We start from the raw sequence: 13,877 nt of genomic DNA on the forward strand, positions 1-13,877 counted from the left end.
TTCACAGTTAGGGCGGCTAGGAGCTGGAACCAACTTCCAAGGGAAGTGGTGCTGGCCCCTACCCTGGGGGTCTTTAAGAAGAGGCTGGATGCCTACCTGGCTGGACTCGTTTGAGTCCCATTTCTCTTTCTAGGGTTTTTTGTTGTTCTCCCACCCTGGCGGGGGGTCGGGCTAGAAGATCTACTAGGTCCCTTCCGACCCTTAATCTATGAATCTATGAATCTATGAATAAAAATCATTCCATTCAAACCCATTGGCACACAAGCACCATCCTTTTTAGCTTGTGTGGTTTTGGTATTGGAGGTCCTGAAATCAACCCTATATGAGTAGAAGTCATTGTGGTAAATTAAAAGCTTTGACTTAGACCAAGCTCTTCAACCTTTAACTCAGTGAAAACTCCTGCTGAATGAGTGAGGACATTTGATTTTAAGTGATGGGTGTTTGTGCTGAGTTGTGTTTGATCATTGCTGTTGTTTTACTGTTGTTTTTTATTATTATTATTAGCTGATATCACCACCAGCTTCCTGCTGATCACCATGCTCTTTGTCATCAGCCTCAACCTCCTCCTTGGTGTGGTGAAGGTATGTCATTTCTGAATAGCACTACTGATTTTTAAAGATACTGAGAAATTGAGGGTAAAAGAGGGTAGCTGAGAGAGCTGCTGAAAAAGTTTGTGCAACATAACCATATGGTAGGACCAGAATAAATATTTTGAGTTTTATAAAGAGGTGTTTAAAAAAAAACAAACTTGTAATTTGCAGTGTCAAATTCACTGAAGTAGTCACTTTCAAAATTATTCACAGACAGGACACATCTAGTAGGGCAGTCAAGATACTTTCTCAATATTACCTTTTGACAGGAAATTGGGCTTTTGTTTAAACCGTCTTTTAAAATTAAAAGTCTTCTTTCTACTGAGAAATTAGATTTTTCCACTGCGATTTCACTACTTTGATTTGCAACAATATCATGGTGCTTCGTGGGAGGTATAGCTTGATTGCATCATATCCTCATTCTCTTCTATGGGCTAAGCTCCTGAGATAGACTACACTATCACCCACAATGTACGAGAGTCAAGAACTGCCAACATGCAACTAACTCCCCTTTTTAGAAGAGAAACCACAGTGTGTCATGGAAGATGGAGTCTCGCCATGATCCCTGGCTTTTATAGAAGGGAAAACACAGGCACCCAACTTATACCTCATAATGGAGCTGCATATTTTCACAAATTGAAACGTTTTTATTTTCAGTTTTTTGTCAAAAATCAAAATTTTCCATGAAAAAAAATAAAATAACCACTTTTACTGCCTGTTTTTAACACAACTATCATGAAGGTGGGGTTATGTGCCTGTAATACACATCTTGTTCAGCACTTTAGATTAACAGTTTCCCCTTCAGCCATTCAAACTCAGTTGTAGGCCACTACTTGACATAGAAATAATAACTGTTGCCTGCTTCTTTTGTTGCAGAACAAAGAACGCCTCCTGGTTCCATTCATGGCTTTGCAAATCATGGATTTTCTCCTCAGCTTCCTCACAATCTTCAGTTCCTACATACAAGTCCCTGCAATCCTATCTGTTAGCCATATGGTAGGTAGAAATCATGAGACCACATTTTAGCATGTCAGGGCCCCGATATATATATATATATATATATGTATATATATATATGTATGTATGTATGTATGTATGTATAAATAAATAAATAAATAAAAGATATCTATATCTATATAGATCTAGATATAGGTATAGCTATATCTATATGTACATATATGTGTATGTGTGTGTGTGTGTGTGTGTGTGTATAACACCATAGGTGATGGCACCCCCAGAATACATGGCACAGGAGCAGTAAGACATTTACTGGGTTAGATTAATTTATGGAGTGGCTTGTGCTCTTTTGATAGCTCATGTATTGTCCACTTTTGAAGGAAGGACTTCAAACCTGGTAAACTAGATCCAGCCATAGAAAAGAGACAGGAGTAGCATAACTTGGGGTGGGTGATGAAGGCAACTGGGAACTGAGTTAGAGGAGACATAAGAATAGCAACTCCTACTGGTGCTGCTGACCCAGCCTTGGCTGCTGCCCAGGGTGCAGAGCCAGCTCGTTTTGCCTCTGGAATAAATGATGTCAGGTCCAATAGTAAAGGCACTTCCTGGAGATTAGGAACCCTGCATTTGATTCCCAGCTGCGCCAAAGACATCCTGTGTAATCTTGGGCAGGTCATTCAGGGCTTGTACACAATTAAACAGGATTGTGGGTAGAGCTCAACAAGCAACATTACCTAGTAGAGATAATGCTTACACCAGCAAATGTGTCCTTGGTCTGGTGCAATTTATATCAGACTCCTGAATGGGATATGTTATCCCAGCGAAGGGATTTTTTTTTTTTGATGGTATGACTGTGTCTCCATGGTGTTGTTGTCAGCATAACTATTCTAGTAAGGGATTTTTTTCACCCTTTTCCCTACCATTGCTCTACTGGCAAAACTTCAGAATGTCGACTGTGCGTCGGACTCTGTGGTGCAGTTTCCTGTCTGTAGATTTGGGCAGATAATCCCGTGAGGTGGGGCAGCATTGTTTGGAGGAGGACGAGGGGCGCTCAGATGCTATTGTGGGGGGGTCATAAAATATCCTGGTGCCACTTGAGTTAGTTATCCAACCTGGTAGGGAGGGTTAAGATGCTGAGCCCTTTCCAAGTTCATGGGCATTTTGCTGTGGACTTCAGTGAGGCCAGATTTCACTCAAGCCTGTTCGAATTCTTCTGCCCCTGTGAAGCTGCCCTGAAGGAATCACAAACCTAATGGAGGGCTCAACATTTAATGTTAATCACATTTTCTATAACCTGAAGTGCTGATTTATCGTGCTTGCTTAATTTATTTACAGTTATAGATGAAGTAATGCCAGATTGGAGCAAATCAGGCTTTTCCATGTATAGGAGATCTAGTAATGTGATTTTTTTTTTAACCCCAAATAATACCTTGATCTCTCTGACGTTTCAGTCCCTGCAGCAAGGACAAACAAAAGCTCCCTTCCATGCTATGCAGCTACTGGATTTCTGTCTGAGTGTCTTAACACTCTGTAGTTCATACATGGAGGTACCAGCATATCTCAGCTTCAAGTCCATGAACAACTCGGTAGGTAATAAATAATCGGTGATCTTGAGCCTGGGTGATGCATGTCATCCTATGATTTAGTACAAGGGGTTTTGGATCAGTGTACCCCTGGCAGCTGGACATGGAGTGAGGGAGGGGGGGTACCCCGGTTGACAACCCCTGATTTAGTATATCTTGCAAACCAGCAAACAGTTTCTCCAATGTTTCCTGTTATAGCAAAGAAGTGTATAATACTATAATGCTTGCTTTTGCAGCAGGATTAGAAGGCCTGTTCTGTTCAGTGACAAGAAGTCATTGGCAGTACGCTTTATCTCCATAAATGAGAGTTTGCTTATGCAGTCATTTCTTAAATGCACAACACATTTTGCTGGTGTACATTTTGTGAGTGCATACTATCTGCAATGGAGGGAGACTGGGCTAAGCTAAAATCCAAATATTGCACCTGGAAACTGATCTGCTTCTATTCTGAAAAGCCACCATGGTGCTTTATGTCCCCATTTTCCCCAGCCAGACTATCTCCCAGGTCATGCTGTACTGATGAAACTATTGTACTTCCCTGACTTCTCTCTCTGAGAGGTATGTCAGTGGTGTGTCATGGGAGATGTAGTACTGAAGAAGAGAGAAAGCTAAGATAAACCCACTACAACAGTCTTGAGGCACCAAGGCATTACTTCAGCTGAAATATTTCAGATTTTTCAGCTTTTATAGAATCATAGAAAAATAGGGCTGGAAGGGACCTCCAGAGGTCATTTAGCCAACCCCTTTGCTCAAAGCAGGATCATCCCTGGCTAAACTATTCCAGGCAAGTATCTGTCTAACTTACTTTTAAAATCTTCCATGGATAGAGATTTCACAGCCACTGGAGGTAATCCTTACATGTTTCCATTGGTAATTAAATTGAAAATAATTTTTCTAAACATTTACACTGAAATCCTGACCAGCTCTTAAAAATCCTGACCAACTCCAGATCTGCCTTGGCTGATCTGAGAAAGGGATTTTGCCTCTAGACATACTGTTCCATACATCCCTATCCTAACTGGTGCAGATAGTCTTGAAGATCTAGCCAGGTATCAGTAAACATCTCGATAAAGGCTGGAAAACTCTAGCAAACACATGGTTATGAGCTGGAAAAGAAAAAGAAATCACTTGAATTATTATATTAGTACCTCACAAGAATCAAAATGTCCTAAAGTCACACAAACCTTCCATGAGATGAGCTAAAGCAAAGAATCAAATTGAAAGTGCCAACACATAATTTCGCGTTTGACATCTGAATGACTATATATACCTGTTACAGACTCTTCCCTTCTTTACAGAGCTTTTTGCCAAGCCATGAGAAGCTGTCTTCTGAGGAGTATGTCAAAGTGATGATCATCTTTTCCATTGCATTCCTCGCTGTCCTCCTCCTCAAGGTAACTGCCCATATCAACTGGTATGCTATGAGTAAAGTTTGATGTCCATTGCGGGACTTATGACAGGAAGAATTTGTTCTGCCTCTTAAATCTTGCCACTGAAGGGCTCTCACTTAGTTTAACAGGAGTCACGTGTATCAGGACAGATCTTAAACCTCAGAGATACATATATGAGAGGGTCACTACTCACATTATTCTGCTCTGTAACTCCATAGACAACAAATATGAAAGAAAACTTTTACAAGGCTATCTCTCTCTACGCTATTTATGGGTGTCACTAGGATGTCAACCTTAAGGGGCATAATGAGTTTGGAAACAAAGATAAGAAGCCGTTCTGATGTTGCATGCCAAAATAAATCATATCAATAGACAGGAGGTCAGATATTCAGCTGGGGTAAATCAATGGAACTACATCAACGTCAGGAGAGCTATGCTGTCCTTAAACTTAATTAAAAACCACAAGCTGCTCAACCCCTCTTACCATTTAGAAAACTATTTCACAGTGGCGTTTTCTATTCTTCCTGCTTTGATAGCTCAGAGAACAGATTTTTCATTGACTGCTTTCAGACCAGCTAAGAAAACCACAGACTTCTTCAGCTATTCTAGCAGATGTTATCTGAATGAAAATGCTACTTGTAAGCTGGAGAATTTTTTTATTAAGATTCTTCCCAAGCAGCCAGACTAGCTGGTATGAAGCACAATATCTTATCTGATTGCACTCCAGACATGACTTCATCATATTTCTTAATATTTGCATAAATGGTGAGCACTGGGGCCTGGGGGTGGTCCAGAATCCTGTCTGGCACCGCACTTCTGGCATCCCAGCAAAATTCCTAATGATCCTCGCAAATAGAAATCAGTATGAATTTACTACATGGTTAACTGGATGAGTATGTAACACACCATGGCTTTTCATACTAGAGATGATAGGCAGAAAGGGGTGTGATTATGAATAAACTCTTCAGAAAAGGAAATATATTGGACCAGTATAGTACCAGTATGTGTGTGTTACACCCATAACATTTCAGTGCAACTAAGCCAATTTGTCCTGGGTGAACTCGTGGCCTATAACAGCCTCAATAATTTACCTCTTACATTTTGCATGATGTTGGTACCCAGGGAGTATCTCATTCTTTGCTGGGGGGAGGTGTAACAGTAGCAACTGAATTTAAAATGGTTGTTTGCTCCACAACACCTTGTGCACAAGAGGAGTCTAAACAAAGATGGAGTAAGCACTTGGATGGTGCACATGGAGGATAACTGTGCTGCAATCAGTGGAATTACAGAGATGTAAATTAGTAGAGGACTGAGATCTACAGTGAGGGTGGAAGAAGTACGTTTCAGGGGTTCATGACTGTTCTCTCTTTGGTGAAGGGTCTAAGGAAGAGGTGATTTTAAAACTTCCATTTGTAACATGTAAAATATTAGAGTTTCTGACGGAAGAGATGGGTGTTATGCTAAAACCCTACAAGGCTATCCCTCCCCCTAATTGATCTCAGTATAAGGATGTTATTTCAGCCTATATTCACCTCTGCCGGGGGCTCCTGATCTCCATGGCAGTGCCAGCTGAATTTCTCCTACTGATAACTGACAGCAGAACACAACTTTGCCCCTAGGACCATACAAAGGGAAATCGCTCAGCGCTCCACAGTCTCAGTGCGGTGATAATCCTTTCAGTTCCTTCCAGCATAGATGCAGGAATTGATGGCAAGGTGAAAACACAGATAGCCAGGGCAATTGGAAGTAGAGACTGGTTTTGTGTGATAAAGTTTTCATGAGGGACACAGTACCAAATTGAAACATTTTTGATCTAGAAGGGTCATTTGACCCACTAAGGCCCATCAGTTTCAATTCACTGTTCCTCATAGGATGGTATCTGCGTGCATGTTGGATCAGCCCCATAGCTTTTTGTATCCGTTGCCTTGTTTAATGGCCCATTACAGGCTTTTATTGTCTTTCCATTTAAATGTTGTTTCTGTACATCTGGAGCCATCTGTTTGACTTCTAACTTTCAGTTACTGCCCCTGAGGTCCTTATGGATGTGCCATTCCAAAACATAATTCAGCCTACAGGAAGGCTATTAGTTACAGCAAGGGTGTCAAACATATGGCCCTCTGGTCAGGTTTGCCTATAGAGTGATATCATCTGGTTGTCAAGGGCTGGAAATTCAGGGGCAGGGTGATCAGGAGCAGGGCCCATTACTGAAATCCAGGATCAGTAAAGGGCCCAGTCATCCCACTGAACTGAAATACAGATGATTGTTGAGGTATTGGGTAGTGATGGTGGGGGGCAAGCACATGGCATCTATTCCTCCTAGGCAGCCAAGAGAGGAGAGGTATAAGGTCAGAAGAAAGAGGGCAAGGTAAAAGGCATCTGGTTCAATGAGCTGTGTGCCCCCCTCAAAGGGAGTGGGTGTCAGGTTCTAGCCAGGGCCGGTGCTCCCAACTGGGCAGGAGCTTTTCCCAGTGCTGTTTATCCAATGCATATTAAATGAATGGTGAAGTGGGCCAGCCTGGCTGGAGGTAATCTAGATAATACCTATCCTCTGGCCTTGTTGGAGCACTTTGATGAGAAACACAAGATTCAGGTTCAGCCCCCACCTCCACTCTCCTTTGCATGAAAGGGCTTGATAACTGGGTCTTCTGTTCCCTGCAAAAGTGCCTGAACCAGCATACATAGGAGGGTCCTTCTCCTCCCCTACTGGCTTGTTTCCAGGAGGTATATACACAGGGTGATTCTCTTGCACCATGGGGAGAAATAGAACCTGAAACTGTGAATGTGCCTAAAATTGCAGTTACCTGGCTGTATCCATGCCACTTTGGCATATAAAGTGCACAAGGCTTTTGCCCTTATACAGCACCTGGACATACTCAGGGCTGTTGTTGCTGTTGCACAGGACTCAAGAGACACATGCTGGAAGTAAGATTAAGTTTCCAGAGGTATGACTGTTGCTGAAAAGGGTCCCCTGTTAACCTAGCAATAAGTGGATACCTGATCACTCGAGCCGGGGAGTTGAGGTAGCTGAATATGAATGCTAACTGCATTGTTCGGATGTGCCTTACCTATGTTAGCCTGATAGACCTTCAAGGTTCAAGCACGCCATGACAAACTGATTTACTTCCCAGATGAATTATGACTGATTTCTCTGGAAGCTAAAGGGTTTCAAGAGAAAGGGGAGATAGGCAATGACTGTGTGGCATACCATGAAGGAGATGCTTCCCCATCTACCTAAACTTTAGATACTGCAGCCTGAATACACTGCATCATAAAGCTAATAGCCCCCTAACCCCCAGAATACAAAAGGTGCAGAAACTTGTCAGCAGTAAAGCTAGGATTTGTGGTGGGGAATGGGAGGCAGTAAGGATTTCTTCCACATTCATTTGTTAGTATTGAGTATTGCTAATATTATTATCATGAGGCCAGGCCTTGCCATCTTGACAATTCCCAACCAGTCCGCTGTTGGCACTGAAGATAATATGACATGGTGTCGCTCTGTTGTTCAATTCCTGAAATTGCTCTCTCCCCTCCACCCACAACCCTCCATCCCAGTTCAGTCCAATGCTACCTGGGCCTGATGGCTGAGAACCATGTCCCATTATATTTGATAGCACCTTGCCCATCCAAAGATCCGAATGGTGCTTTTGTACTGCTTCACACTGCAAATGCCACACAATTGCTAGGTGAGTTGAGTAAGCCGGGTAACTAATTGGGATTGTCTGCCTTATGGCAGCTTTAGTAGAGCTCCAAGTGACACAGTAACTGGCAGGGAAATGAGCCATAGAGCACTTATCTTTTTAGTATCACTGGATCTGAATGCCTTAGACATAGCCAGTTTTAGTCCTCACTCACTTTGGCATCCTTTCTTCATCCACCTGTAACTCCTATCTCTTTTCAGCATGCCATCAGAAAGCAGTACGTGTTCAGCCCTCTGTCAGCCCATGATAATACCTCCCTTTTTTGTAGTGACTGCCCACCCAGTTCATCCTCCTTCTACCCAGCTGTCACCGCTTCCTGCCTCCCACCGTTTCCTCCAGTGCAGCTTCCCTGCATCTGACCAGGCCCTCGAGTAGGACCGTTCCTTCTCTCATGCACCATAGAAACAAGGACATCCTGGATTTTAGATGGGCATACTTAAAAGAGTTACATCTTCAAACCCACTGAATTCTAGTGGTAGAAGGGTGCCTAACTCCTTTTGATCATATTGAAAATTGTAGACTTAATATCCTGTATGTATTCACACAGCTGTTAGACTCAAACATAATCTTAATAGAATTGTTACGCAATGCAAAACCTGCTCACCCCTTGCCATTGTAAGCAGAAGGTTGCAGAAGTCCTGATTTAGGATGCCACCAACAACTGGCACTTGCAAGTCCATTTCCGGTGGCCCTGCCTTAACTGCATTTCTGACTCAATTTCTAATGACAGATTTTCAAATCCACCTTTCTCTGAATTATCCAAACATGCAGTGATCAAGAATTCAAAGGCTCCCTCTTCCTCAACCAGCCACCTGGATAACTGTCGAGGAGATGCTGATTTTCAGTTTAGGAATCCATTGTTACCTACACCAGGCTGAGATCTGACGAATTCCATCACCACCTTCCCTATAGCTATCCTGAGCCGTACTGTCACTGGCAGATTTTCTCTAATAGGCTGATGTTGTCAAAAGAACGCACACCCTGAATTTCTGTGGAAGCACACTCTCTCTTGTTCTCTTTCTTTTAGGGTTGTTTTAGTGCTATCGATCACCATAGGGTGTTTATAGACATGCTCTGGGACGCTGGTGGGGAGGAAGGGGGTGCTTTAATTAGTGCAGCTCTGAGAGCTGTGCTAATTGAAACACCTGGAGCGTCACGTGAATCTGCGTCCACACTCTAAAAAATGGCAGCGAGTTGCTTTGAACTAAAGCTCAGCAAATGAGCTTAGGTTTAAAGCGCCCCACTGTCATTTTTCAGCATGGGGATGCTGATACATGTGATGCTGGAGTCTGCTGGAGCGCAGTAATTACCATGCTCCAACAGACTCGATTAATCGAGTCTGATATGATGTGCTGTAATTACAGCATGTTGGAGCAGCCTCCCTGCACTTGTACAGGAGCTCATAGCATCTGACTTCCTTCCATATAAAGAAATTCCCTAGCAGAAATTAAATCCCTAGTAGACTTGATGGATCTCACTCTTTTGGGGGGAAAAACACCCCTCTTTTTGGGTCAGGTTTATGGGGTTTTAATTTTATTTACTTGATTTTCCGTTCATTTGTTTCAGAATAAAGAGGGGGGGGTGTTAGATTGGCTGAGTTGACTGGACAGTGGGAATACCACTGTTGTGAATGACAGTGTTTGAGTAGAAAGGCCTCTTTAAAAAGAAAGGTTTTGCGATGTCTCTTAAAGATGGCCAGACCCTGACATTGCTTCATTCCTTTTGGAAATTTGTTCCATAGCCAGATTTTATCAATCAAGATTATTTGTCCCCAGTTCTCATACCCTTCATCTTGGGCTTTGTGATCTGCATTGTTACAGAAAAATGCAGTTGTCTCAGTGGTTCATGCGTTGGGCATCTAACTCCCTTAGGCTCCTTTGAAAATCCCAGCATTAATCTTTTTAACATGCATTCTCATGCCAGTAAAAATAAGAGGCACACAACTTTGCCTTGCTACACAGACTAAGGAAAATATTGATTTAATGAGGTATGTTTCACAGGCCTTGCTTATTTTCTTGTGCCACCATCTGTCAATTGATCCATTTTCTTAGAAAAAACTCTATTTATTTATTGTGTTCCATAACGCTTTCCAAGGGTAGAGGGTATTTCACCAACAAAAAAACCAGTTGAACTAAGGAAAATATAATATTTCCTTGAATGAGCAGACCTTTGAAATCAGTTCCTGTAGGAAGGGGAGCCTTGGCCTCCCTGCTAACTGGATGGGTTGTAGACTTTATGGCTCACAGTGCTTTTCTGCAATTGAAATGCCTGGGCCAGTGCCCACTCAGAAAAGTAAAATTAAAGCAGAAACACATTTACTTTCCTCCCAGTTCTGGGCTCAGCTCAAACTTTCTGAGCACCTTTGTCCTTGATCTAGCTAGGCCATTAAGCACATGCTTGACTCTAATGCCCTAAGTAGTGCTATTGACTTCATCTTGCAGAATCAAGCCATCTATGGGCTAATCAGCACACAAATAGCTTTCATCTTCCAAATAAAATACCTAGGCATATGCAGGAGATTTAGGATGTAAGACTATCTAGCACCCACTTTTTAAGGCAGCTCTGATCCACAGGGTTGAGGGCCAAGCTATAGCAGGTCTGTGGTGATATTGCAGTTGGCAAAGCCATGGCATCCAAATGCAGCAATGTGATGACAGGTGTATTTTCCCTTTGATTTTCAGGTCTTCATGTTCAAATGCGTCTGGAGATGCTACAAGTACATTAAGGCCAGCAAGAGACAGGAGGTGAAATTTGTGCCAGAGTGTGCTGCAAAGGTGAGTTCAGAAACGTGGCACCTGGATTTCATCACAAAAAGACAGGATACAGATAAATGAAGTGCATGTTGTCCACGTTGCCTTCACCCCTCTGGCAGCACAGTCAGCCACAGAGAAGTTTTCATTTACAAACATTAAACAGTCTGAGTTAGTTATCCATGTTACTATTAAGTTAGGCAGAAGGCAGGGCAGTGTGTCACCTGATAGACCAACTCATTCAGAGAGGCATGAGCTTTAATAGGCTCATGCCTCTGTGAACAAGTTAGGTTATAAAGTACCACCTTACTCTGTCTTCAGTTTGTGTTATTCCAGTTTTATTGTGATGTAATATGACTTAGAGCAATAGAATTATAATGGTAGCAATGTAAAAGCTGGAATAATGCACAGGTGAATTAAGTCTTCTCCTCTGTAGAAGATACCTGGTATGAACTAATGCAGAGATGCCTTGATGCCTTCTGCAAACCTAAAATAATAAGGTCCTGATCCAGTAAAGGACCTAAGCATGTGATTGAGCTTACAAAGAATCCCAGTGAAGTCCTCAGGATGACTTGCATGCTTGCATTTAAGTACATATTTAAATTCAAGCATGCATTTTCTTGCTTCAATTCAAGCTATTCAATTCAAATTCAAGTATGTTACTGGATGGGAGCGTTTGAGGTATGATACTTCCTTATTCATTCTAGTGGGGTGTTAAATCCAAAGTCTAATTTGAATGTCAGTATTATTATGCATTTCATTGGTCATCATATTAACAGCAGCATGAGGCTGAGTATAGAGATACTGAGGGACCATTTCAGAAACATGAGGGAATGCCAAAAAAAAAAAGAAATCAATATTCATGTTTCTCCAGAGTAAGTCTGATCTTTTCCTCTTTCCAGGTTGTGCTGCCATCATATGATGAAGCCTTAGAAATGCCCTCCAAGGAGTCTCCACCACCATACTCAGGAGTTTAAGCTCCTTCCTCTGAGACAGGAAGAGGTCTATGCTGCTCCAGATACCCCTTAGCTTTAGTGCCTCAACCAGCAGATGCTCCAGTTCTTTGAGAAATTCCTCCTTTATGGCAAAAGCGTGCTTTCATTGGACCACACTCAGTTTGTTTTAGTGGACTTGAGCTTATAGTAATTCCTGGGTGATGTGAAAATGCCAGTTTCAGGCCTGATTCTCTTACGGTGATTTTACACCAGTGTAACTTCACTAGTTTCAATAGGGCTACCACTGATTTACAGCACAAAAGATGAGAAAAGAATCAGACCTGGGGAATTGGAAGCAGAACCAAAATGCCCTTTACTGGAGAGAGTGCAATTCTGAAAGATGCTTTGTTGATTAGTGTATTTTAATGAGGACCTAAGGGAAAGGAATCACCAAAAGGCTGAAGATCCTTAATGCATGGTAAAACAGCTATTGGCCTTTCTGCTTCTGGCATTGATTAATAGTGCCTTCTCTGGACATATGAAGTGCTGGAATGGTCATAATATTGCACTCCCATTTCACACCTCAGTGTTTGTTTTTTGCTTTTTTTGTGTGTGGTTTGAAAGGCAAGTATCAATAAAAAAAAATCCAAAAAAGGAATGGCTTCAGTCCTTTGCTGTCTCATTTTGGAAAAGTGTCATCCTTTGCAGTCTGAAACACATTGCAATTTAGCAGTTGTCCTCTTAAAAGTCACTATGTGAAAACACTGTCGCAGAGTTGTAGCTTTATTGTAGCTCACTGACTCCAGATCAGATGTGCCCCATTTGCAAGTAAAAAGATGTTACATCTAACTGCCAGTCTACAAATTCATGTACCATTGGAGAGTCTAGCTGATTTCCTTCCCTTTGCATATCCCCCGCAATAAAAGAGATCCCGCCAGTCAAAATGTGCTCTGTTATATGGTAGCTCAGAATTTAATAAGCAATGTTTTTGAGGATATGTGAGAAGGAAATTGAATCCTTTTCCCAGAGCTTTGTTAATGCTGAAGGGTAAACATGAGTGAAAACAATCACGTGGTACCGAGGGGCTTATTACCTGAAACTCAGGGGAATGCCGAGAGCAGATTCCTTGAGTGATATGGTACATTGTAGACCTACTAACTTTTCCAAAATAGGACCACAAGCACAGTGTGCATGCAGTGGAGAAGAATATCCATGACAGAAAAGAGCAGAACAGAAAAAAGAGCATGCATTCCCAGCTGTGGAGAGGCAGCAAGATGTGTGGCAACAAGGCATTTCTAGTGGAGGTCAGTAAGATGAGACTCTCCAAAAGCAGTAATAATGCTTGGACTTGATTCAGCTCCTTATTCTTTGCCAAGCATGAATCACAATGATAATGTCTCATTGTTTCTGTATGTTTCCCAATCTCCCTACATCCATTGTCTTTTGTCTTATAAGCACCTGGGAAAAGGGACAGGTCCTTTTTGTTCTTTGTTTGTACAGTGCCTCGCACAGTGGGGACCTGGTTTGTGAACAGGGCTCTTGGGCTCTGTAGGGTATTTTGAGTAATACCAAGAGCCCTGTTAACAAACCAGGTTCCCACTGTGCGAGGCACTGTACAAAGTTGAGTAAAGTTGTTGCTGGTCTTACGTTCTGTTATAGGGCTTGTGTCCTCTGGTGATCAGTCCTGACCTGTTTTTACTTTGGCTTCCCTTGATCTCACCTGTTATGCCTTTGATCTTACTTGGGTGTCAGCCCTCAGTTCTCCTGGACTGACACCTTGGGTGGCTTTCTCTGCACTGCTCAGCACCGGCTTTCCTTGACTTGGCCTGGCCAGAACCTTCCCTTACCTACTTGCTGGTCTCCCTAGCGTCTTTAAGCCCCAAAATCAGGCCTTGGGCCTCTGCACCTAATCAGTCCCTCCAGTGCACCAGTAGCCCCCAGCAAGTAATTAATGAAAACCCACACCTACAAAA

General features: G+C 42.4%; 1 protein-coding gene across 1 annotated transcript in view; it reads left to right on the forward strand.

Annotated features, from left to right (window-relative positions):
• The window catches only part of LAPTM5 (lysosomal protein transmembrane 5), a 56,024-nt gene extending 43,467 nt beyond the window's left edge, over positions 1–12,557 (forward strand). The window contains exons 3-8 of the mRNA XM_019512141.1: positions 505–581; positions 1,467–1,586; positions 2,999–3,133; positions 4,429–4,524; positions 10,901–10,993; positions 11,872–12,557. Coding sequence (XP_019367686.1) covers positions 505–581; positions 1,467–1,586; positions 2,999–3,133; positions 4,429–4,524; positions 10,901–10,993; positions 11,872–11,946 — 596 coding nt within the window. The 3' untranslated portion in view covers positions 11,947–12,557. The remainder of the gene's footprint in view (positions 1–504; positions 582–1,466; positions 1,587–2,998; positions 3,134–4,428; positions 4,525–10,900; positions 10,994–11,871) is intronic.
• The last annotated feature ends 1,320 nt before the right edge of the window (positions 12,558–13,877 follow it).

Source organism: Gavialis gangeticus, unplaced genomic scaffold (genome assembly GCF_001723915.1).
Source record: "Gavialis gangeticus isolate Ggan-Ray unplaced genomic scaffold, GavGan_comp1, whole genome shotgun sequence".
NCBI lineage: Eukaryota > Metazoa > Chordata > Crocodylia > Gavialidae > Gavialis > Gavialis gangeticus.